At 38.3% G+C, this 24,662-nt stretch overlaps 1 protein-coding gene across 2 annotated transcripts in view; it reads left to right on the forward strand.

Annotated features, from left to right (window-relative positions):
- Nucleotides 1-24,662, forward strand: part of BANK1 (B cell scaffold protein with ankyrin repeats 1) — a 213,993-nt gene that overhangs the window by 49,529 nt on the left and 139,802 nt on the right. For both annotated transcript variants that reach the window (XM_058193544.1, XM_058193545.1), the window contains exon 3: nucleotides 21,463-21,596. In XM_058193544.1, the coding sequence (XP_058049527.1) occupies nucleotides 21,463-21,596 (134 nt within the window). The remainder of the gene's footprint in view (nucleotides 1-21,462; nucleotides 21,597-24,662) is intronic.

Genomic DNA, 24,662 nt, shown 5'->3' on the forward strand with positions numbered 1-24,662 from the left:
CTGTACATCATAAAATTTTTAAGTACCAAAAGAATGCAGGCAGAGAGACCTATAAAGTTCTAAGACAGCGTCAAACTGGTTTTAGTATCATGAACTCATAAAACAAGGTAAGTAATTTACATTCAAACCACAAGTGGTGCAAAATATTGGATGAGATTTTATAACATGGTAGACAAAGCTGAAATGGAATTTGATAGTTTGTTGTTGTGAAAGCAAGCCATAATCTTACCAGGTTGTATGAACCGGGGCATATATTATACCATGTCATGTGAACACAGGGGATGTCATTCATTAAACCAGATTTAAGATTTAGTTTGTGGTATGAACCTACCAATAAAGTTCAGCATGTGATATGATGTTCACGTATATAGTTTGTCTCTGTTCCTGCATTAATGCCAGTGGTGGGTTGCTACCGGTTCACCCTGGATCGGGCAAACTGGTAGCGGCAGCGGGAGGCTCTGCCCACCTGCCTGGACATCTCTGTGTATGTGTGCACCTGCGAGCAAACCGGAAACAAACGAAATTGAAACCCACTACTGATTAATGCAGCTGATAACATGGAGCAAAACAAGATAATAATATGTATTCCAGTTGCATCCTGGAATTAAATCTGAATGAGAGCATGAGACTGAATATTACTGGTTCCATTCTGTGATCATTATGCTTACAAAGCTGAATGGCAGTTCTTGGAAAGAGATGGTTCATGCCCACTTGAATGAAAATAGAAAACTATATGATGAGGAACCCTTGAAGTCAAGTAGAAACCTTATTAAATCTGGAAATGTTGGGGTTGGAAAAGGATGCTCCTTATCTGAGTTTGAGAGCTAATGTGATACAGTGATAAAAATGTTGGATTTCTGTCAGGGAAGCCAGATTCAAAAACTCAGTTGATTATAGAGCTCACTAGGTAATTTTGGGCCAGTAATTGCCTCTTAATCCAACTGGCCTCAGAAGCTGTTGTGCAGATATAATTAGGAGATGCATCCAAGTATGCTGCATCAAGATGTCAAGGGCAAAATTGGGCAACAAACAAAAAAGGTTTCTTTTTAATGGCTCAGTTCACAAAAGATAGGCAAGCCATTTCCAACCTCCTCCAACAGATTAATCTCTCAGTTCCCACTGCACCTGAAACAGGAGGATGGTTGAGTTGATCACTTGTTGGCCATTTTAGATCTCACAGTCATTTTACTTAGAGATCTTCCTCATAACTAGGGAGGAATCTCACATGAGGCAAGAGGTTTCTGGGTCATTCAAGATATCCAACACAATCAGTGTGGACTTTGTGGGGCCCTTGACTCCCCTTGACAAAGATCCAAATAGCGCAGTCTTGGGACGTGCTGGAATTTCTAGCATGTATACACTATTGAAGCAGCGATGTCTACACTGGCTTGGGCAGGTCGTGAGAATGGCTGATGGTCAGATTCTGAAAGATCTCCTGTATGGAGAATTAGTGTAGGGAAAGTGCCTTAGAGGGAGATCGCAGCTGCGATATAAGAATATCTGCAAGAGGGACCAAAGGCCCTGGGAATGGACATTAACAACTGGGAAACCTTGATCTCTGATTGTTCAGCTTGGAGGCTAAAGATGCAGCATGGCCTTCTCCAATTTGGAGAGATATTTGTTTGGCTGACGGAGGCAAAGAGGCAGCCCCAGAACCAGCAAAATCTGGGGGCTGAGCAGGGGACAGAATGTGTCTGCCCTCAGTGTGGAAGGGATTGCCACTCTTGAATTGGCCTTTTTAGTTACACTAGATGATGTTTTAGGATCTCTTTCCAGAGCACAATACCATAGTCTTTTGAGACTGAAGGATGCCCCTTGACAAAAATCAAACAGCAGCAGACGTATCTTCTATATCACCTTGTCAGGGATAAGCTGGGATGAAGAAGACTAGAAACTTCTCAAACTATTCTACTGTCAGGGTTCCAAGTAACACCCCCAATGAAAGAAAACTCCGAGGCTTGAGTTTCATCAAAGTTTCATTTTATTAGAGATGTCATATTGGCACATCTGGGAAAACCTGAATCTGAAAGCTTCCAGGATTTCCCCACCCAAAGGAAAGTCCAAGTCCCTGCCCAGCACCCACATGTCCATCACATGATCCAATCGAAGCACCCTCCCAACTGGAGATGCCTCCCAGTTCCAGTCGTCCAGTTGCAGGGCAAGATGTCCTTGACCCTCTGAGAAAGGAATGTTATTATGACTGTATATCACCCTGGCTCCATACAATCCCCCTCCCAATTTTCCACAGTAGTAAATGTGGGCAGGCCTGAAGATCCAATGAAAAAGATGGCTTTCCAGGCCTGACATCTACTTTGTCATCTTCTTTAACCACTTCCATTTATACTTTCTAAAAATAAATTTGATAGAAGGAAAAAAATATGTTACAATTCCCAATAAACTATGCATTCTGACACCTATTTAAATTATGATGTACCAGAGGTATCCAAATGTCTCATACAAAATGTTTTTCTAAATTTTGCAGCCTCATTGACTTCCTTTTTTTCATAATTCAGTTCCAAGGCAAATCATCCTGAGCAATATCATTCATGGTCATGTGTTGGTAGGTTTTTGTTTTCCCAGATCGAAATGCATAGAAAACTGGACAGGTACCCAAATGAGATGCAGCGATTGAGGTGATAAAATGGGGCTAAATAGGGGAACCCACTTTTGGTACAGAAATCCATGGGTAATTTTAGATGCTGTACGGCATATGATTGTTTTTGTGGGTGGGAAAAAGTAGAGAAGGGAGCATAGATGATACCTTTAGCTTCTGGGGGGGAAGGGGGGAAGGCAGGCTATAAATAGAACATATACAAGTCACTAAAATTAAAATGTTAAAAAAAGGGTATAGCAGAAAACAATCGTAATAGCAGCATTCTCTGCCCCCCTGCAATCCACCTGAAATAAAATAAATAAATAAACTGAAAACCACTAAAAGAAACATTCTGAAAATTAGGAGCATCTTTCTCAGGGGAAGATCATTTCTAGGCTGCTTTTGACACATTATTATCTGGGACAAACTAAAGGCAAAAAAGACAGTGAATAGAAATGCTGATCAGGCAGCGTTCAAAGACAGAAAGGATCCGTGTCAGAAGAAAAGCATTCTAAATAGAATCTGTGGGTGAGCCTGTCAATAGCATCTTCTTCTTAGAAGGTCAGAACTAATCGGTGGTTCCCTTCTGGCAGGCTTGTATTCCAAAGCACAGAACCATTTGGAAGGAATAATACTAAATCAAACGCAGATTGTATGGTTGATCGATCGATCAATGAATCAATCACGTGCTGTCAAACTGTTTTTGATTCGTAGCAACCACATAGATTTTCTCCATGATGATCCATCCATCACCTAGTCTTTCAATGGTGCATTCATTGCCACTGTAACTGAGTTTATCTACCTTGATGCTGATTACCCTCCTGTTCTCTTTCATTCTACCATTCCCAGCATTAAGGTTTTCTCCAGAGAGCTAGTCTTCACACAATGCGTCTGAAGTAAGATAATCTACTTATCTTTTAAGAAGCACTTTTTTTCTAATGATCTGATGGCCATCATTTACTTTGCCACGATTATACATCCAAGCTTGCAAAGGCAGGTCTAGTTCCTAATCTTCCCACTCCAGATGTGGATAAAGATGGATTTCCCAGGTAGGCTTTGAGGACAGCAGTCAGTCTCTGAAAATTAGGGGGCATTCATCTCATATCCCACTTTTCGGTACAATGCTTTGCTGACACGGAGTTGGATTTCTTGCCAGATATTTCTTGGGGAGTAAATAATTGGAAGATTAATTTGTAAGAAGAAAGAATGCTTTTGTCCCTTAGCTGCCAGCAAAGTATCAGGTTAATATGTATTACACAGCTGTGAGAGGTTATGGGAAATCAGGATTAAGAAGAATAGGCACGGATAAAAAAAAGAAGAAGAAGAAATCTTTTGAACTGCATTTTCAAAACTAAGCTTGAGTATAAACTGCTTGAAAATGGAGCCAGGTGAATCAGTTCACAGTCAAATTTGATAACAATGATAAATAGGATCTGAGCTGCTAATTCAGCAGAACAACAGGAATGATTTTGCAAGGTTTAAGCACCGCAAAATAGTTTGGGGCGGGGGGAAGTCTACTTGTAATACCCTTGTTATTTGGTTCCTTCTGTACTTGCCAAGGAGAAAAGATATCCATGCATTTTGAGCATAAAAAGGAAGCTTATCTTAGTCACTCTTATATACAAGTAGCAAACATGTGATGTTGAGTCCTTGATCTGAAGTGGCCTGGTTCAAAACAGTTCATGTGACACGATTCTGCTCTTTAGCCAAAGAGTTTTATACTATTGTACGTTGTTTTACTTCTACTGACCGAGATAAAAGGAACTGAATTTCTTCTGCAGTTCCATATTTAAAATTTCAAAAGCAGTACTCAAAAACCATATTATTATTATTATTATTATTATTATTATTATTATTATTATTATTATTATTATTATTATTATTATTATTTAAATTTTATACCGCCCTTCTCCCGAAGGACTCAGGGCGGTGAACAGGCAGATAAAATAATACAATATATTACAATAAAAACACTATTTAAAAAACTTATTCAATATGGCCTAAATTTAAAATACAATACAAAATATAAAATAAACCCCAATAAAATCCATATTTAAAACCCTATTTAAGCCAGTCCTGCTCGGAAGAATAGATATGTCTTCAGCTCGCGGCGAAAGGTCCAGAGGTCAGGAAGTTGTCGAAGTCCTGGGGGAAGCTCATTCCAGAGGGTAGGTGCCCACACAGAGAAGGCTCTCCCCCTGGGGGTCGCCAGCCTACATTGTTTGGCTGACGGCACCCTGAGAAGACCCTCTCTATGGGAGCGTACCAGCCGGTGGGAGGCATGTGGTAACAGAAGGCGGTCCTGAAGATATCCCGGTCCTATGCCATACACACACACACACACACACACACACACACACACATATATATTCTCCTAGAAGCACGAAGCAGTAAACACCAGCCTGAAGATGACGAATGAGACTTCGTTGAAATGTTGCTAAGACACTTCCAATTTTACGTGGGAGAAAACCCGAATAACCAAAGACCTACACCCGCAAAAACCTCAGAAAACATATACATACATACATACATACATACATATATATTTCTGCTTTAACTGTGACATTGAAATCAATATTACCTTACTTCACCTTGAGAATCTTAATAAAGATTAGAGGAAAGATTCTTCCTGGGTGCATTGATAGCATTCGCTTAACTTAATATATGCAAACACAGCCATTGCGGTTTGCGCACCATGGTATTTTGCTTAGTACATTATGCAAACTCAACAAATCATAGGTCACTTGATAAATTATGGATAGCAAACATATAACATAATGTGTGAAACCTAGTCTATTTATAATATGGGAAAATAAGATAGTCACATTCTGAATAGCTTATTATGGAAAATTTTCCTATTTATTTATTTTTTATTTACTATTTAAATGTACATCACTGTGCAGCTAACACACAACTCTGGGTCCCTAACAAACAACATAAAGAAATAGGAAAATAAATTTTAAAATATCCAACGCCCATGGAGCAATTCACCAATTTATAATCAAAGCCTCAAGGCAGGTTCAAATCACAACCTTACCCAATGCCTGGAAGAAGAATCTGATCTTCAACACCTTGCAAAAGAATGCCAAGATTAGGGTCATCCAAATCTCATGGAAAGTATGCATTTCATAGGGTGGTTGCCACACAAGAGAAAAGGCCAATTTCCTCTGTCCCATTACACAGGCACTGTTTAATGGAGGGGTGTCCAAACTTGACAACTTTAAGACTTGTGGACTTTAACTCCCAGAATTCCTCAGCCAGCAAAGCAAAGCTGGCTGAGGAATTCTGGGAGTTGAAGTCCACAAGTTTTAAAGTTGCCAAGTTTGGACACCCCTGGTTTAATGGAAGGGATCCAGAACATGCCCAATCTGCCAGACTTTATGTAATGGGCTGAAATGATTAGAAACAGGAAGTTCTGCAAATGATCCCGTCCTATACCATGAAAAACTTTATGAACAGCTCTTCAATTTGTATTGGTGGCGCAGTGGTTAGAATGCAGTACTGCAGGCTACTTCTGCTGACTGCCGGCTGACTGCAATTTGGTTGTTCGAATCTCACCAGGTTCAAGGTTGACTCAGCCTTCCATCCTTCCGAGGTGGGTAAAATGAGGACCTGGATGGTTGGGGGCAATATGCTAACTCTGTAAACCGTAGAGAGGGCTGTAAATCACCGTGAAGTGGTAAGTCTAAGTGCTATTGTCAGGCCTGGAAGCCATCTTTTGCATTGGAACTGCTTTGAGGAACTTCAAGCCTCGGAGTCTTCTTTCGTTGGGAGTGTTACTTGGAACCCTGACAGCGGTTGCTTTTGTTATTTGGAATAAGAAGTTCATCTTATTCTAGAAGCCAGTGCAGCTTTCAGATTAGACACATGATGTAGGCATAGCAAGGCAGCCCATAACTAGCTACAGTAATGCATCCTGAATCAGCTGTAACTTCTGAGTAGTTCTGAAGGATAGAAAATTCCAATAATACAGAGGTGGGAGGTGACTAAAGCATGAGAGATAATGAGTATAAATGGCACAAAAGGTAGGCCTGTATAAAAGGCTCTCCTAGCCAGAGCTGCCATTTGCTTTTAGCAAGAGTTGAAAGTCTAGAACACGGGTGTCAGACTCAATCGTGTCACATGACATATCCTGACTTTTTTTGCCTTTGCAGAGCCGGGGTAGGTGTGGCCTATGTGTGATGCATCCAGTGCTTGGCCCGTCAGCTTGACACCCCTGGTCTAGTAGAACAACCCGCCCCCTCCAGACTCCACAAAACCCTTTATTTGCGGAACTGCAGCCCCATTCAGAGTAACAAATGGTAAGTCCCCCGGAACTAGGGGTGTCAAATACTGCAAAAGCACCTTGACATCAACCTTTGGTTGGCCCAGGAAATAGAGCTATCTAATGATGATATCTAACCTCATACTATTGGATGACCTCATCCTACGGTCTCATGTAGATATGAAATAAGAATGGGCCAAGGGTAATGAGGTTCTCCACTTAATAAAGGTTTGGCGCTAGATTTCTCACCAACTATCAACACTAAACCAAATGGACATCAGGGGGAGAAGGAGAACCCCATAACTCTGTACCTCTCTGAATAGGTCCAGAAGGAAACCATTAGTGACGTTATGAAAGGTAACTGAGAGATCAAGAAGGACCAGGGTGAAGATGCCATTGCAGTCTCAGTTTCTACTGCCATCCCAGAGGTCATGCACAATACATGCAACATCATGATGAGAGTTTGGGCTGCAACTGTAAAAGACCCTGGACAAAGCAGAATTTTCCTGATCTTTTATTCAAGGATCGACAACCTTCTCTAAAAGGTTGTAATTTTTACATTATAGAACAGAGGTCTCCAACCTTGGCAAGTTTAAGACTTGTGGACTTCAGCTCCCAGAGTTCCTCAGTCACCAAAGCCGGCTGAGGAATTCTGGGAGTTGAAGCCCACAAGCCTTAAAGTTGCCAAGGTTGGAGACCCCTATTATAGAAAATTCCAAGGCAATTCTGTAGCTGTGTTCATATCTGTCCACTTTATGACACCAACAGCAAACCAATCCTGTTGTATCATAAGCAACAAAATATTTGGTTCCTGATCATCCCTAGGGAAAGTTTTATGAATGTTTGTTCCTGGTATCTTCATCTAAAATATACATTCCAGCACATTTCACTGGGGATGCGGGATATTTACTGTATTGTCATTTATTTTGTTGCTATCTTTGTCTAACCAGGCTCACAAGTGAGTTTCTTAAGTGAAACTTGAGATGTTCTGTTTCTTTTTGAGGGAGTGAAAAAGACATGGGCTTCTTTCAACCTGATGTGATCATTGTCTTTCTTTAAAATGATCCCCAAATATTTAAATTTCTTGTTGTAATATTTTTTATTGTTTTATAGCATACATTTCTTTTATATCTTGAGGAGCGTGCTCTCTAGGTGTCCAAGGTTTTAACATACAAACAAACATCATTATCATCATCACTGTAATCATATCAGTGGTGGGTTTCAATTTTTTTTTTACTACTGGTTCTGTGGGTGTGGCTTGGTGGCCATGGCATGGCTTGGTGGGCGTGGCATGGTGGGTGTGGCAGGGGAAGGATACTGTGAAATCCCCATTCCCACCCAACTCCAGGGGAAGGATACTGCAAAATCCCCATTTCCTCCCGATCAGCTGGGATTCGGGAGGCAGAGAATAGATGAGGTGGGACCAGTCAGAGGTGGTATTTACCAGTTCTTCGAACTACTCAAAATTTCCACTACTGGTTCTCCAGAACTGGTCAGAACCTGCTGAAACTCACCTCTGAATCATATGTATATAAACATATAGAATAACGTATAAACAATATACGATAACATCCATCATATAATAACATATTATCTTTCATTGTAATATCAATTATATAACCATCAAGTAAGAAAAAAATATTACCCATCTGTTTCTTCTTTCTTATTTTACAACAGTCCATCTCTTTCTGTCTATTCCCTTCTCCTTCCCTCTTTTCCCTTCTCCCCTCCACTTCTCTCTCCTTCCCTTTTTCCTTCTCCTCTCCTCCCCTCCACTTCCCTCTCCCTACCTCTCTCCTACTCCTCTCCCCTCTCTACTTCCCTCCCCTCTCCTCCCTTTTTCTCTCCTCCTTTCCCTTCTCCTCTCTCTTTTTCTCCACTTCTCTCCCCTTCCCTTTCTCCTACTCCTCTTCTCCCATCCACTTCCCTCTCTCCTTTTCCGTCTCTCCTTCCCTCTTCTTCCTTCTCCTCTTCCCCCAATCTTTCTCCCCTCCCCTCCCCTCCCCTCCTCTCCTCTCCTCCACCCCATTCCACTCTGAAATATTTAATGTTTAAATTTCAGTCATTCCTGTGGTTGGAAAGATAAGATAGATTCCTATCCTTGATGCAAAATTTATTTCAGCCACTATTTTGTATTTTCACTAGCAGGTTGCCTCACTCCCAAACCTGAACAGTGATTAGGAAAGCTGATAATTGAAATCTAGCCAATCTAACTTTGCTTCATAATTCCAGATTGGAATATTTAAACACTTTTAGTCCTTATTTTTCATCTAAGTGTTCTTGGTAGCACTACCCTATTCATATGCATCATGATAACACTAAACCAAATCAGTTCGGTTCTTCAGATAATGAGCACAAAATGGAGTAAACCATTTTATCAGATTTACTATAAGTGCCTTTGGATGCCTTGAGGAAAAAAATAAATGGTATAGCTGGCAGAAGTCCTTATGTTTAGCTGTTTGCATGTGGGCTGATCAGCTGCATAAATAAATAAATACCTTGACTTCAGATGTGAGAGGGATCTTGGAGTCCTAGTGGACAATCACTTAAATATGAGCCAGCACTGTGCTGCAGCTGCCAAAAAAGCCAACACAGTTCTAAGCTGCATAAACAGAGTGATAGAATCAAGGTCATGTGAAGTGTTAATACCACTTTATAATGCCAAACTTGGAATATTGCCAAACCTGGCAATATTGCATTCAGTTATGATCACCACAATGTAAAATAGATATTGAGACTCTAGAAAGAGTGAAGACAAGAGCAACAAAGATGATTAGGGGACAATGATATAAAAAACAGTTTCTGGAACCAGATATGTCTAGTCTTATGAAAAGAAGGACTAGGGGTGACATGATAGCAGCGTTCCAATATCTCAGGGGCTGCCACCAAGAAGAGGGAGTCAAGCTATTCTCCAAAGCATCTGAGGGTAGAACAAGAAGCAATGGGTGGAAATTAATCAAGGAGAGAAGCAACTTAGAACTAAGGAGAAATTTTCTGACAGTTAGAACAATTAATCAGTGGAACAACTTTCCTCCAGAAGTTATAAATGCTCCAACATTGGAAGTTTTTAAGAAGAGATTGGATAACCATTTGTCTGAAGTGGTGTAGGGTTTCCTAGAAGACTTCCAAGGTCCCTTCCAACTCTGTTATTCTATTCTATTCTATTCTATTCTATTCTATTCTATTCTATTCTATTCTGTTCTGTGCTGTGCTGTGCTGTGCTGTGCTGTGCTGTGCTGTGCTGTGCTCTGCTGTGCTATGCTATTCTGTGGCATCTCATATTTTCCAGATCTTTTACTGACATCATTCCCTTTTCTTCTATGCCAACTTTCCATGATTGGGCCAAATAATTATTCATGCGTTTAAGTTAAATTCAGATCCTAAAGATAGCAGTCAAACATTTGCATCATTTTAGTGGCAGGAGGAACAAAAATACAATCAATAACCTGGTAGTAATCAGCAGATTGGCTAGGACAACTCAACATTTTTAATGAAAATCTCCCCAAATTTAGTTAGTAAATCTTCAGGTTATCTTGTGTTTTGCTAAAAATGAAAAAAAAATGATCCAGTGATTTGTGGATTTGCTGGATAAGGACTGGATAATGTGAAGAAGGAAAAATTAATCTAATTGTTGTGAAGTTGTGAAGAGTTGTGAAGATTTCTTGGCCTGCAATTGTTGTAAAAGTAAATGGAAGTAGCTTCCTGACATATTTTTCTTGTTTCAATTTGTTTTCTCTTTTATGCTTTTTCACTTTTTCATTTCAATTTCCTTAACTTTCTTTTATATTGTTTTGTGTTTATCTTTTATATTGTAGAATTTTTAAAAATAAAAATAGCATTAAAAAATTAAAAAGCTGGACTTGTTTAACATTCTGACAGTGTAAATTTTTTATTTATTTTTTTATTTATTTATTTTTGTCACAACATTATATACAAGCACATATAATGAAAGAAAACAATAGGACAAGAACGGTAGGCACTTTTCTGCACTTATGCATTCTTTTTTAACCATTGGCAGCAAACTCTGCTAATGAAGCAGACATACAAGTATGTGATATTTTATTCTTTTCGGCACTAATTGGATGAAAACAGCTTACATGAGTTGATTTAATTGAAATTCATCTTACATGAGTAGAAACTGATAGAATTAACAGAGTGGCTTCTTTTGTATTGGAGCTCAGTAAGATCTAACTTTGTATTGGATTAAATCAGAATAGAATAGAATAGAATAGAATAGAATAGAATAGAATAGAATAGAATAGAATAGAATAGAATAGAATAGAATAGAATTCTTTATTGGCCAAGTGTGATTGGACACACAAGAAATTTATCTTTGGTGCATATGCTCTCAGTGTACATAAAAAGAAAAGATACTTTCATCAAGAATCATAAGGTACCACACTTAATGATAGTCATAGGGAACAAATAAGCAATCAAATAATATTAGGAAACAGTCAATATAAATCGTAAGGATACAAGCAACAAAGTTACAGTCATAAGTGGAAGGAGATGGGTGATAGGAATGATGACAAGATTAATAATAGTGCAGACTTAGTAATTAGTTTGACAGTGTTGAGGGGATTATTTGTTTAGCAGAGTGATGGCGTTTGGGAAAAAACTGTTCTTATGTCTAGTTGTTCTGGTGTGCAATGCTCTATAGCATCATTTTGAGGGTAGGAGTTGAAAGAGTTTATGTCCAGGATGTGAGGGGTCTGTAGATATTTTCACAGCCCTCTTTTTGACTGGTGCAGTATACAGGTCCTCAATGGAAGGCAGGTTGGTAGCCATTGTTTTTTCTGCAGTTCTAATTATCCTCTGAAGTCTTTGTCTGTCTTGTTGGATTGCAGAACCAAACCAGACAGTTATAGAGGTGCAGATGACAGACTCAATAATTTCTCCATAGAACTGTATCAGCAGCTCATTTGCATAACAAGATAATAGCTGGTCTGCAGGAATTCTGATCAATTCATCTTTATTTTCATTTTTTTAAAAAACCATGTATATGATTTTCTTTGTACCTGAAATTATTTATAAGAATATACATGTGTTCATGATTTATAGAAAATATAAATATATGAAATAAAATATACATTGCAAGGGTAATGCTTGCTAGTCTATGATAAGAGAGCTTTGGTTTTTTTTAAATCATAGAACATAATCCTTTTTACAAACCATTATATAAATGTTAAAACTTTTGAGAAGAACACCGGAAACCAAGGTTAATGACAAACCTTCTGTTAATTTCATTGTATATAAGGACATAGATTCCACAGGACCTAAACATCTAAAGTAGTTAAAAACATAAATATATTTTATACTTTGGGGGTGCCACATCTCACATATGCCTAAAATGTCCTAATCAGTTTTTAATGATTTTCATCCATACTTCCTACCACAGACAGTTGGATGGAAATCACTGTCCTAGAAATAATTAAGAGTTTAATCTCTGGATTAATAGGAATTATCACCAACTCCCAATTCCTAGGAATCTCTTATGTTTATTAGGAATTATTAACATGTTGGCTGCTGCATAAGGATTATCATGTAGACTTTGTCCGCACATTCACAATTAGAAAATGTACAGAAAGAGAAGCAAGAGGTAGGGTTGGAAAATAGTTTAGTATTACTATAGTCTGCATCCTTCAAAGCAGTGAAGAGTGTTCTCCATAATCAGCACAAAAACAAGAGTCTTGAGTTAGTTCAGTTGGCTTCTATAATGGAAGACATGGCATACTGCCCCAACTGCCTTTTTTTTAGACAGAAAAAAGATTGTGTTTGTACAAAAGTAGCCAATCACACTTTAGATTACCATGCTGTGGAAGTCCAGCCAAAAAGCCTGTGCACAGATATATGTGCACATATGTCGGCATGCGCTACCATGTTCTTGTCACATTGAGAAAAATATTTTGGACCAATGATCTGCAGACCGTTCACAACGATCTGCAAACTGTAAACTGAGTCATTTACTGAGATGGGCAGCTATAGAAATCAAACAAACAAATCAACTGCTCACAGCATACTAGGTTACTGTTTGTATAACTTTGTTTTCCTGAATAAACTCTATTTTTTTGGTTGAAGCCTTGATTTATAAGTGTGTGTGTGTGTGTGTATAAAACAAGGAAGCCACGTAATACTGTGCTTCCATATAGACAGTAGAATTTGCAGTCTTGAAAACTTGGAAAAGAATGGAACCCTGCAACGTATTCAAAGAAAGATACTGTTATTGTTAATGTAGTGTTAAATCAAGATAAACTCCAATCACTGATGGAAGGGAGGATTTAGAATTGGAGAAGGGAGTGAGGGAGGAAGGGGGGGAAAGAGTGCAAAACATTGTTTACAATTTAAATTGGCCATTCTATAATTAAGATGCTCTAAGAAAAACAGTTACAACTGATAATGAGATTTAAATCTTGGTGATTATATGAACTTATCATTACAATATGGAAGAAGATTGGAACTGCATTTTTACAATATGTTTTTTCAAATATATTGGCAGTCTTGATTATAGCTCTAGGATTTCCTGGTAGACTCCCCATAAAGAAAACTAATCACGTTTGACCTTGTTTAACTTTTCAAGAGCAGACAAAGTTGGCAGGGTGCTAACACCTGTCAACCAAACATGCAATACAACAGCATAAACAGCCAGATTTATATTATGGACAGTATTATTTTCAAAAACTATCACTATTAAGTTGCTTACGTTTGCATTGGAAGTTGCTTTTAAAGGTTTGCAATTTACTTGACGAAAGCTAAGCAGTTGAAAGGAATTCCAGATAAGCATCCAACACTATTTTCTACCACTATCTTGAATATTCTTAAATCACAGTAAATCTCATTGATTTAATATCCTTCCGTGTAAATAAACTTTTAACTCAAAACAGTCTCTATAAAGCAAAGCTATTTTTCTAAAAGTAAAAATGGATGCTTACTTAGAGAAAGGAGGTAAATGGATATATTTTTGCTGGCAATTTTCAAATATTGAACAGATGCCAGAAAGATAATGGAAAACAATAAATTACCTGAGAATATGATAAGAAGCAATGTGCTAAAATATAGGAAAATAGATTTGAGTTAAGTAAATAAAATTAGATTTTAATTGTAAAAGCAAATCCATATCCCACACTATGTCATAATGTCTAAATAATATCTAAAAATGTCCAAAAATGTTTTTAAAAGGACTTTTTTTTTTTTGGCATTTATATCCCGCCCTTCTCCGAAGACTCAGGGCAGCTTACACTATGTTAAGCAATAGTCTTCATCCATTTGTATATTATATACAAAGTCAACTTATTGCACCCCAACAATCTGGGTCCTCATTTTACCTACCTTATAAAGGATGGAAGGCTGAGTCAACCTTGGGCCTGGTGGGACTTGAACCTGCAGTAATTGCAAGCAGCTGTGTTAATAACAGACTGTCTTAGCAGTCTGAGCCACCAGAATATTTTACAGAAACATTCAAGTTTACGGGTTTTTTGCCTTAGAATTCAATGAACATGCTCATACAACCATGCATTCATATTAAGCCACATACACTTGAAAAAGTCTGCTGAGAAACATTGTTACATTTATGGAATTATTTGTTCATAACCTGCCTACTTTTTTGCCAAAGAATAGTGGTCAATGAAACTAATGTAATTTGGTTTGAAAATGCAACATTAGGTAAAGTACATATTTAAATGACAGCTAAATGAATCCCATCCTTACCAGCCTTTACTTGTTCAGCTCTCATTTGTATAAACCAATGAGGATAGTTTGGGAGCAGGGCTGCTTTCAACTTTTCCCAATTCTCTAACTGTTTTGTTTTTTGTATTTCATGGGTAGATTGGCACAATATGAAATGGAATAATATTATTATGCCACATGCTAAATCACCCATATCAGCAAAGGGAGAAATTTGCCCAAGCAGGCATTATCCATTAGAAAATGTAAGATCGTATTTACGATCGTATTTCAGAGCTGTGATTCCATCTCACATTCCTTGGGACAAATCAAATATGCAGGCTTTCTCCATGCAGAGAGAAATGTTCCTTTTGCATCAGAACCAAGTGGTTTCCTGCTTTTTATCTTCACATCTTAATGAAATTCTACTCTTTTCTTCAAATCATGATTATGCAATAGTCTTATTTGAGGTAAAAATGTTAAATTATATTATTTAAATTATATTATTTATATTAGAAGAATCACTATATAATTATTAGATAATAGACAGACAGATGATAGATAGATAGATAGATAGATAGATAGATAGATAGATAGATAGATAGATAGATAGATAGATAGATAGGTAGGTAGATAGATGATAGATGATAAATAGATAGATGGATGGATGATAGATAGATAATATATAGATAATATCTAAATCTCTGTATATCTATTATCTATCATCTCTTCTTCTCTCATCTTTATCTAACATCTTTCTCTATCTATCTATCTATCTATCTATCTATCTATCTATCTATCTATCTATCTATCATCTGTCTCAGTAGTGGGTTGAAAACCCGTCGCTACCGGTTCGCTTGCGCGCCTGTGATGCTTCTGCACAAGCACCGGTTTGCCAATCTGGGTAGAACTGGTAGCAACCCACCACTGAGAGATAGATAGATAGATAGATAGATAGATAGATAGATAGATAGATAGATAGATAGATAGATAGATAGATGATGGATGGATAGACAGATAGATAGATAGACAGACAGATAGACAGACAGATAGATAGACAGACAGACGATAAATAGATAGACAGACAGATGATAGATAGACAGATGATAGATAGATAGATAGATAGATAGATAGATAGATAGATAGATAGATAGATAGATAGATAGATGATGGATAGATAGATAGATAGATAGATAGATAGATAGATAGATAGATAGATAGATAGATAGAAAAATGATAAATGGATAGACAGATGATAGGTAGGTAGGTAGATAGATAGATAGATAGATAGATAGATAGATAGATAGATAGATAGATAGATAGATAGACAGATGATAGATAGATAGATAGATAGATAGATAGATAGATAGATAGATAGATAGATAGATAGATAGATAGATAGATAGATAGATAGATAGAAAAATGATAAATGGATAGACAGATGATAGGTAGGTAGGTAGATAGATAGATAGATAGATAGATAGATAGATAGATAGATAGATAGATAGATAGACAGATGATAAATAGATAGACGATAGATAGATAGATAGATAGATAGATAGATAGATAGATAGATAGATAGATAGATAGATAGATAGATAGATAGAAAAATGATAAATGGATAGACAGATGATAGGTAGGTAGGTAGGTAGATAGATAGATAGATAGATAGATAGATAGATAGATAGATAGATAGATAGATAGACAGATGATAAATAGATAGACGATAGATAGATAGATAGATAGATAGATAGATAGATAGATAGATAGATAGATAGATAGATAGATAGATAGATAGATAGATAGACAGACAGACAATCGATAGATAGACAGACAATAGATATAAATAGATAGATAATATATAGATAATATATTATCAGTATAACATTACTGAGGATTCTCTACACTCACTCTTTTACCAGCCCCAGTTTCTCCTTTTCTAAAGACAGGAGAATGTGGGACAAAAGAAGGTATCGTCTCCCACCTACCAAAAATTCTCTGATCTGGTATCTTCAATATCAAATTCTTCAATATCAGTAATATAGAACAAAGAGGTTTTCATGCATTTTTATTTCTTTCGTTTGCTTCATATCAGGATGAAAATGCTGATCATGAATATTTTCTGAATATGGAGCAGAATGGGACACGTGCCTGTATTTATCCACCTACATTTCTACCACCCACACATTCTTCCTTGGGCTATGGGAAAGATAGAATAGGCTAGTAACTGAGTTTTTGTCTCCTACAAGTGAACAGAAATGATAGCATTTTAGTCCTTTAGTCCTATTCCTTTTGCCTGGCATGTGAGCTTCTTCTGATTTTTACTAATCCTGCTAAGAGAACTAGCTCGTTAAAAGAAATGTGAGGCGGGGGTGGTGGGAATAAATGGGAACATTCTTCTTGCAATAAAAATGTCTCTGCTGCGCCATCTAGTGGTGGACAGCTTCACTGTTCATATACTATAATGCAGCTATTAATGCTCAGGAGATTTCCTTACATAACCCAAGAGAAATATGCCATTCAATGCAGACTTTCTCAGCCTACAAGATTAGAGGTAAATTATTTTTCTACTAATTGGTATGCATTATTGTATCCCCCAGGTCTTCGTTCAATATTTTATGAATTTCAAGAAATCATGAATTATTAAATATATCCATCTCTAAAACTACTTACTTTCCAAAAGATTTCCTACTTTAAAAGGTGGTTAATGTGTTAATGAACTGGTACCTAACAGGATGACTTTTTTGTATGCATCTGTATCTATATCATCTATATCTATGGCTATCTACACCAGTGGTGGGTGGCCCCCGGTAAACCGGCGGGAGGCTCCACCCACTGACCCAAACGTAATCAAAAGTGCTCTGCACATGCAGGCGGGCACGATGCGAACCAGTGGTAAAGGTAAGTAGAACCCACCCCTAATCTACACACATACACACACACACACACACACACACAAGAGACTATGGAAAAATGGCTTATGCCCCTTTTTATATGGTAGCATTCAACCATGTAGTTAAATGTTTTTATAATATTTGTGCTACCTGTCCTGATTTACCTTTTGTTGGCTTCAGAGGATATCACATTTACTGTTCAAATGCACAGCCATGTTTCTAAAAGTACAATTTTATGATAGCAATCTCTATACAGTAAATATTTGCTGTAGTATTTAAATGGGAGCATCCTACAGCTTAATACTCAGACCAAATAGAGTGTTAGCTAGTAATCGAGAGTATTAGAAAGTAATAGAGAGGAGCGTTTCAACAGACACTTAAAAGGTTAATTTATCAGGGAGAAAGAGTCTAGCTTAGCCTTCTGCATCTGCTGTTAAGTTTCTGCTCCAGTTTTAGAGTTTGTGGCTACATTCTCTCTTGCTTCAGTCTGTTCAATCCCTCCCAGATTATTATTAAAAACAGCCCTCCACTCCTTCTGCTTCATATGTAGAACATCATGGTTGACCAAGGCGTAGCAGGTCACTCTCTGTCAACCCAATCCACCTCACAAGGTTGCTGTGGGGGAAATAGAAGGAGGAAGGTGTGTTGAGTATGTTTGCCTCCTTGAGTTGTTTGTAGAAATAATAAAGGCAGGATGCAAATAAATCAATTAAATAAATAAATAGCAAGTCTTACGAAGTTGGGGAAGGAGTCTGAGATTTGGATTAGCTATTAATTAATGAAATAATACGAGCAAATCCAAGTCACCCTTCAATTGACATTGGTGACTTATATAGGTGCATCTGTGTAGCTTTTGTGGCATGATATGGAAGTGATTTTATTATGGTCTGTTGCACAGTCAGACAGATGTTCAGATTGGATTTAGCATTTTTGTTCACCAATTTAGGAGTCCTTCCTAAGGAGCTAGGATAGGCAGATGTGGATGTTTGAGGGTGTTACAAATATCATTGCAGGATGTAAGCTGTTCCAATTAAAATTGTCTTGTGCAATTGACTGAGAGTGGAATTGTCAATGCCAGTGGTGCTCCAATTGTTTTGGGATTTCTTCCAAGGCACCTATTACTACTGGTATCACCTTTGCTTTCTTTTGCCACAGTCATTCTATTTTTATTTGAAGGTCTTTATATTCTGTTATCTTTTCCAGTTATTTCTCTTCTATTCCGTTGTCTCCAGGCACTGCCACATCCACTACCCAGACTTTTTTGTCTTTCTTATCGACAATTCTTATGTGTCATGTTATTATTATTTATTCTGCCTTTATTATTTTTATAAATAAGGTAGCGAACATAATACTCCTTCCCCCTCCTATTTTCTCCATAACAACAACCTTATATGAGAGAGAATGAGTTACCTAAAGTTACCCAGCTGGCTTTTATGCTTAAGGTGGGGCTAGAACTCACAGTCTCCTAGTTTCTAAACTGGGGCTTTAATAAAATAATAGAATAACAGAGTTGAAAGGGACCTTGGAGGTCTTCTAGTCCAACCTCCTACTTAGGCAGAAAACCCTATACCATTTCAGAGAAATGGTTGTCCAATCTCTTCTTAAAAACTTCCGATGTTAGAGCATTCACAACTTCTGGAGGCAAGTCGTTCCACTCATTAATTATTCTGTCAAGAATTTTCTCCTTAGTTCTAGGTTGCTTCTCTCCTTGATTAATTTCCACCCATTGCTTCTTGTCCTGCCTTCAGGTGGTTTGGAGAATAGCTTGACTCCCTCTTCTTTGTGGTAACCCCTGAGATATTGGAACATTGCTATCATTTCACAGACACACACACACACACACAATCCTTCTTTTCATCAAACTAGACATACCCAATTCCAGCAACCGTTCTTTAATTTCTAGATTAAACTGGCTCTTGCCACTGCCTTCAGTTTACAACTTTTCAACTAGCCTTCAGTTTAACTTTGCAAGGTAGCCTCTCATCTAAGCCCCTATCAGGGCCAACCTGATAGATGTTATGAAGGAGCCTTTGTGGGGGGAAAAATCATTGATTTGCGACAGGAAAAGAAGACTGTGGCTGTTAACATAAGACTTTTAAAAAAGAAGGGTTTCATATTATCAATTTAATAGATCAATAATGAAAGCTGACTGGGTAGGAAGTACAGCTCTTGAATGGAAAAAAAAATAAAGGGCCATATTGAAGAGAATAGGGCAAACCCCTGACAAGACAAATGGTAAGAAAGTAAACAGTATAGCCAATAAAGCAAAGACAGATGGGGAACGCTCCAGAGCCAGCAATCAATCTGGATTGATTGACTAATGTGAATTGTGCAAGAGCTGGAGGAAAGGAAAAGGTTAGTTTGCAAGTAGGAAAATGAAAAACAATATGATATTGGAACTCTTTGGGGAAATAAAAGAAAAAGACAGATGTGAAAGCAATTGATTTGCTCAGACCTGGGGATGATGAAAAAGACTCAGTGATGGCATATTAATTATGCTTATAGGGATTTATGAGCCTGTTTATGGTAAATAATGTGTGGATTATCTGATAGAATTTTATTACACTATAGTGCTGTATAAGTATGCAGAGGCCCAGATAATCTCAACTAAGCTACAATTCTTATTGATTTATTTTGTTTTAAACTATATTTTTGGCCAACCTTTGCTTGAAAATGTAATCATGACAACTTGAATCTAAAACTGAAGTTTGCTATGGAAGAATTTAGACTTGCTGAATTTCTCATCCGATATAGTTTTTTCTTTGAACATTTCTCCATAATGCTCTGGCTAAATGATCCATTTGATTCCAAACCTGACAGCTGGAACATAAACTTGGAGAGTTTTGTAGAACAAAGGTTTCAATATCTCTGGAAAGCCATTAGAGATATAGCTGGTAAATGGCTAAATGAAGTAACCTCTGTGTTCACTATCGTGCAAAAGGAGATCTTGAAATTAAACTCATTGTTGTTTAATCATAACAGGTTGTAACTCAACTACCACCTGATCTAAATTTCAAATGATGCATTTAGATTGTGAGTTCCCTCTTTTTTGGTTGGCACCTAAACCCAATTAATGAGGACACTAACACTTCAGAATTTTGCAATATCCTGGGACTTTTACCTGCTTTATTTTGGTGCCTGCACAGGGAATACCCAAAAAAAATCAACTGAAAAAGAGACATTTATGACAAATGCCTAATTATAAATCAAAGACAAAGTATAGCACATCATACAAATATTTCTGCTCAAACACCACCACTTTCTATGCCAACTCAGAAAGCTCAAACTGCCCAAGGAGCTGCTGATACAGTTCTACAGAGGAATTATTAAGTCTGTCATCTGCACCTCTATAATGGTCTGGTTTGGTTCTGCAACCCAACAAGAAAGACACAGACTTCAGAGGATAATTAGAACTGCAGAAAAAACAATTGCTACTAACAACCTGCCTTCCATTGAGGACCTATATACCGCACGAGTCAAAAAGGGGGCTGTGAAAATATCTACAGACCCCTCACATTCTGGACATAAACTGTTTCAACTTCTACCCTCAAAACAACACTATGGAGCACTGCACACCAGAACAACTAGACAAACGAACATTTTCTCCCAAACACCATCACTCTGCTAAACACTGTCAAACTATTTACCAAGTCTGCACTACTATTAATCTTCTCATCGTTCCCATCACCCATCTCCTTCACTTATGACTGTATGACTGTACGTTGTTTGTTTGACTGTAATTTTGTTGCTTGTATCCTTTTGATTTATATTGATATTGTTTCCTGATTGCTTATTTATATGCTATGACTATCATTAAGTGTTGTACCTTATGATTCTTGATGAACGTATCTTTTCTTTTATGTACACTGAGGGCACATACACCAAGACAAATTCTTTGTGTGTCCAATCACACTTGGCCAATAAAAAATTCTATTCTATTCTATTCTTAATATGCAATTTCACAACTGAGGAATGTTTCAGCTGGTGGGAGATGGCTTTGGCAAACATTAACCCAAATATGACACTATGACTTAAAATAATATCTTTGGCAGGTGCACATGATCCCTTATCTTCGGACTTAGAAAGAAGCTTGAGGCTAAATGATAGAAGTGTGGAAATTGACGAGGTGACGGAGATGGTGGGAAGGCCCGAGGTGTTAGTGTTGCCAAAAAGGATACCATGCGAGGTAAGCTCCATTAAAGAAAATAAAATTCCCACAAATGCATTATTTTTATTCCATTTGAAAGAAAAGTGCACAAAAATAAATAAACCTCCCCAAAGTTCTGCTTGGGTAGGTGGGGGGTTTAAACTTTAGCTTAGGATAAGGGAGCAAGACTCACTGTTTACAACTGAACCTCTGCTAAACAGACATGATAATGAGTTTCTTTTTAAATATTTTGGGAATAACAGAATGGAAAAGGACCTTAGAGGTCTTCTAATCCAACTCCCTGCTCAGGTAGGATACCCTACACCAGGGGTGTCCAAACTTTTTTGAGTGAGGGCCAAATACAGAAAAATAAGCAAAGGCCCGGGCCACTGGGGGGGGGGGGAATGGGCGTGGCTTATTTTGGGGTGTGGCTTGGTGGTCATGTGACTGGTGGGCGTGGCTAACTGCTCATGTGACTGAGTGGATGTGGCTATGGGCATAGAAACTACTCAGAGGGCTAAAAAAAGTAATTTTTGACCAGTCCTCACACTTATGACCATCCTCACATTTATGCCCATTGCAGCATTTTTAACAACCATATCACTCATTTCACAACTGCTTCTCTTCACCACGGTTACAAGATAGGGTGCAAAATGTAAAGATAGTTGTACGTGTGAGGACCAGTCAAAAGTGTGAGAACCTGTCAGAAATCACTTTTTTCAGCCGTCTGGGTAGTCCCTATGCACAGTTTAGGCTTAAGTATACTATATGTGTGTGAGTTATATATATGTGCATGTGTATCTCTATGTTTGTGTACGTGTGTGTTTGTGTTATGTTGATTTTAATGTAATATTTTTAAATATAATTATTCAGAAAGGCATGCGGCTGGACAACAAACAGTATATAAGCCTAGTAAATTCATGTGTGGCCCGGCCACACACAAGAGGTGATATATTGACACATGATTACTGTGTGTATTTCTAACTCGCCTATAATGTGAAGAACATTGCTCTCAGTGGGAGCAGTGATGCTGTCCTTTGGATTGAAGGATGGCTGGGATGTCAGGAGAAAGTTTGGTGGTTGAGACACGAAGGACTTCACAGAGATGGCTATCAGTCATTCTGGATCTCAGTCTGCTTTTGTTCTGATTTAACAGAGAAAATGTTTGTTCACATATGTATGTTGAGCCGAACAGGCTCATCATTCTTTTGCATGGCGTCTCATCAGAGGAAACTTGGCATGATCCAAATTCTGATAGAAGTCAGGAGGAGAGAAGCTGATGTTGACTCTTCAGAGAATCATCACATTGCATTTCAATCAGTTCTAACTGCAGACTCTCCTCCACTTCTTCTGCATCCACCAGGAAGGGGGTCGAGAACAGCTTGATTTGTTTTTCAATGACAGAAAAATCTTGAAAACGCTGGTTGAATTCTGTCACGAGAGATGTAATTACAGAAACATATTTCTCCTTTTAGCAGAAAGGTCTGCCTTTGGAAAAGCAGACTTGATTTCAGACAGCGAGGGAAGTGTACAGCATTAAAGCTTCGTAGTTGTGTCTCAAACAGGCGGAGCTTTACACAGAAAACTTCATGTGCGCATACAGGTGTGATACCAGCTGTTCTTTGCCTTGTAGGTTCTTGTTCAGTGTATTCAGATGATGAGTAAGATCAACTAAAATGCCAGGTCTGCCAGCCACAGAGGGTCACTCAGTTCATGAAGAGGTCGGTCCTTCTCTTTCAAAAAATTGTCGATTTCTGATCTCAGCGAATAAAACCGCTGCAGCACAGAGCCACGGCTGAGCCAGCGCACATCAGAGTGGTAGAGTACATCCCCGTATTCAGCATCCACGTCAGATAAGAAAGCTTGAAATTCCTGTGGTACAGTCCTCTAGCTCGAATTATGTTGACAGTTTTACAACAGTGTTCATCACATTGCCCAGCTGCACAGTCTTGGCACACAGTGCTTCTTGGTGGATTATACAGTGCATCCTAACAGCCTCACCTCCGCTCTCTTTACCTTGACGCACACCATGGATGCCATTCCTTTGCGCTCACCCGTCATGGCCGGAGCTCCATCCGTTGTTACTCCACAGAGCTTGTCCCATTTAAGCCCCATCTTTTCAACTGCCTCTGACACAGCGTCAAAATATTTCCACCTGTCGTTGTGCCTTTAGGCTCATCATATCAAGCAGCTCCTCCGACAGCAAAATTATCATCGACTCCCGCAAAAAATTAAAAGCTGTGCGGTGTCTGTGGCGTCTGTGCTCTCATCGCATGCTATCGAGTAAAAATCAAAAGCACAAGCTTTCTCTCAGCTGAAGTTTCAGGTTAGCTGACAAGTCCTCGATTCTCCGCACCACTGTATTTCTGGATAAGGTCACATTGTTGAAATCCTGCACTTTTTCCGGGCACATTACTTCTGTGACTTTGATGAGGCGCTGCTTTATGAAATCACCGTCTGAGAACGGTTTGCCATGCTGGGCAATAAGTTTTGCGACTTCATAGCTTGCTGCTGTGGCGTTTTCCTGTATTTTGTTAGCACGAAATAAAACTGTTGTTGAGCTTGCAGGCTAGCTGCCATTTGCTTGAATTTCTGTGCTCGTTTGGCACCTGTGTACGATGCGTAGCTCTGATGCTTGGTCTCATAGTGCCGACGGACATTATACTCTTTCATCACGGCAACATCTTCATTGCAAATCAAACAGACACACTTTCCGTTGATTTCTTTAAAGAAATATTCATTTTCCCACCGTGTTTGAAATCTTCTACACTCACTTGCTATCTTGCGTTTCTTCGGTGCTGCCATTTCTGATGACTCGTGGTAAATATTTAGGACTATATTAGAGGCCTGAAAACCTGGGACATTACAATACAGATGGATACAGTCAGTCTACTAAAAAGCAACAATATGTGGATATCATCTTCATTTAAGGGGGGAAAATGTTTCATATTCATTCATCTTGGCCAGGGTGTCAAACTTGGTCCCTTAAGACTTGTGGACTTCAACTCCCAGAGTCCTCAGCCAGCAAAGCTGGCTGAGGAACTCTGGGAACTGAAGTCCACAAGTCTTAAAGAGACCAAGTTTGGACACCAATCTTAACTTTGT

This window comes from Ahaetulla prasina, chromosome 8 (assembly GCF_028640845.1).
Source record: "Ahaetulla prasina isolate Xishuangbanna chromosome 8, ASM2864084v1, whole genome shotgun sequence".
Taxonomy (NCBI): domain Eukaryota; kingdom Metazoa; phylum Chordata; class Lepidosauria; order Squamata; family Colubridae; genus Ahaetulla; species Ahaetulla prasina.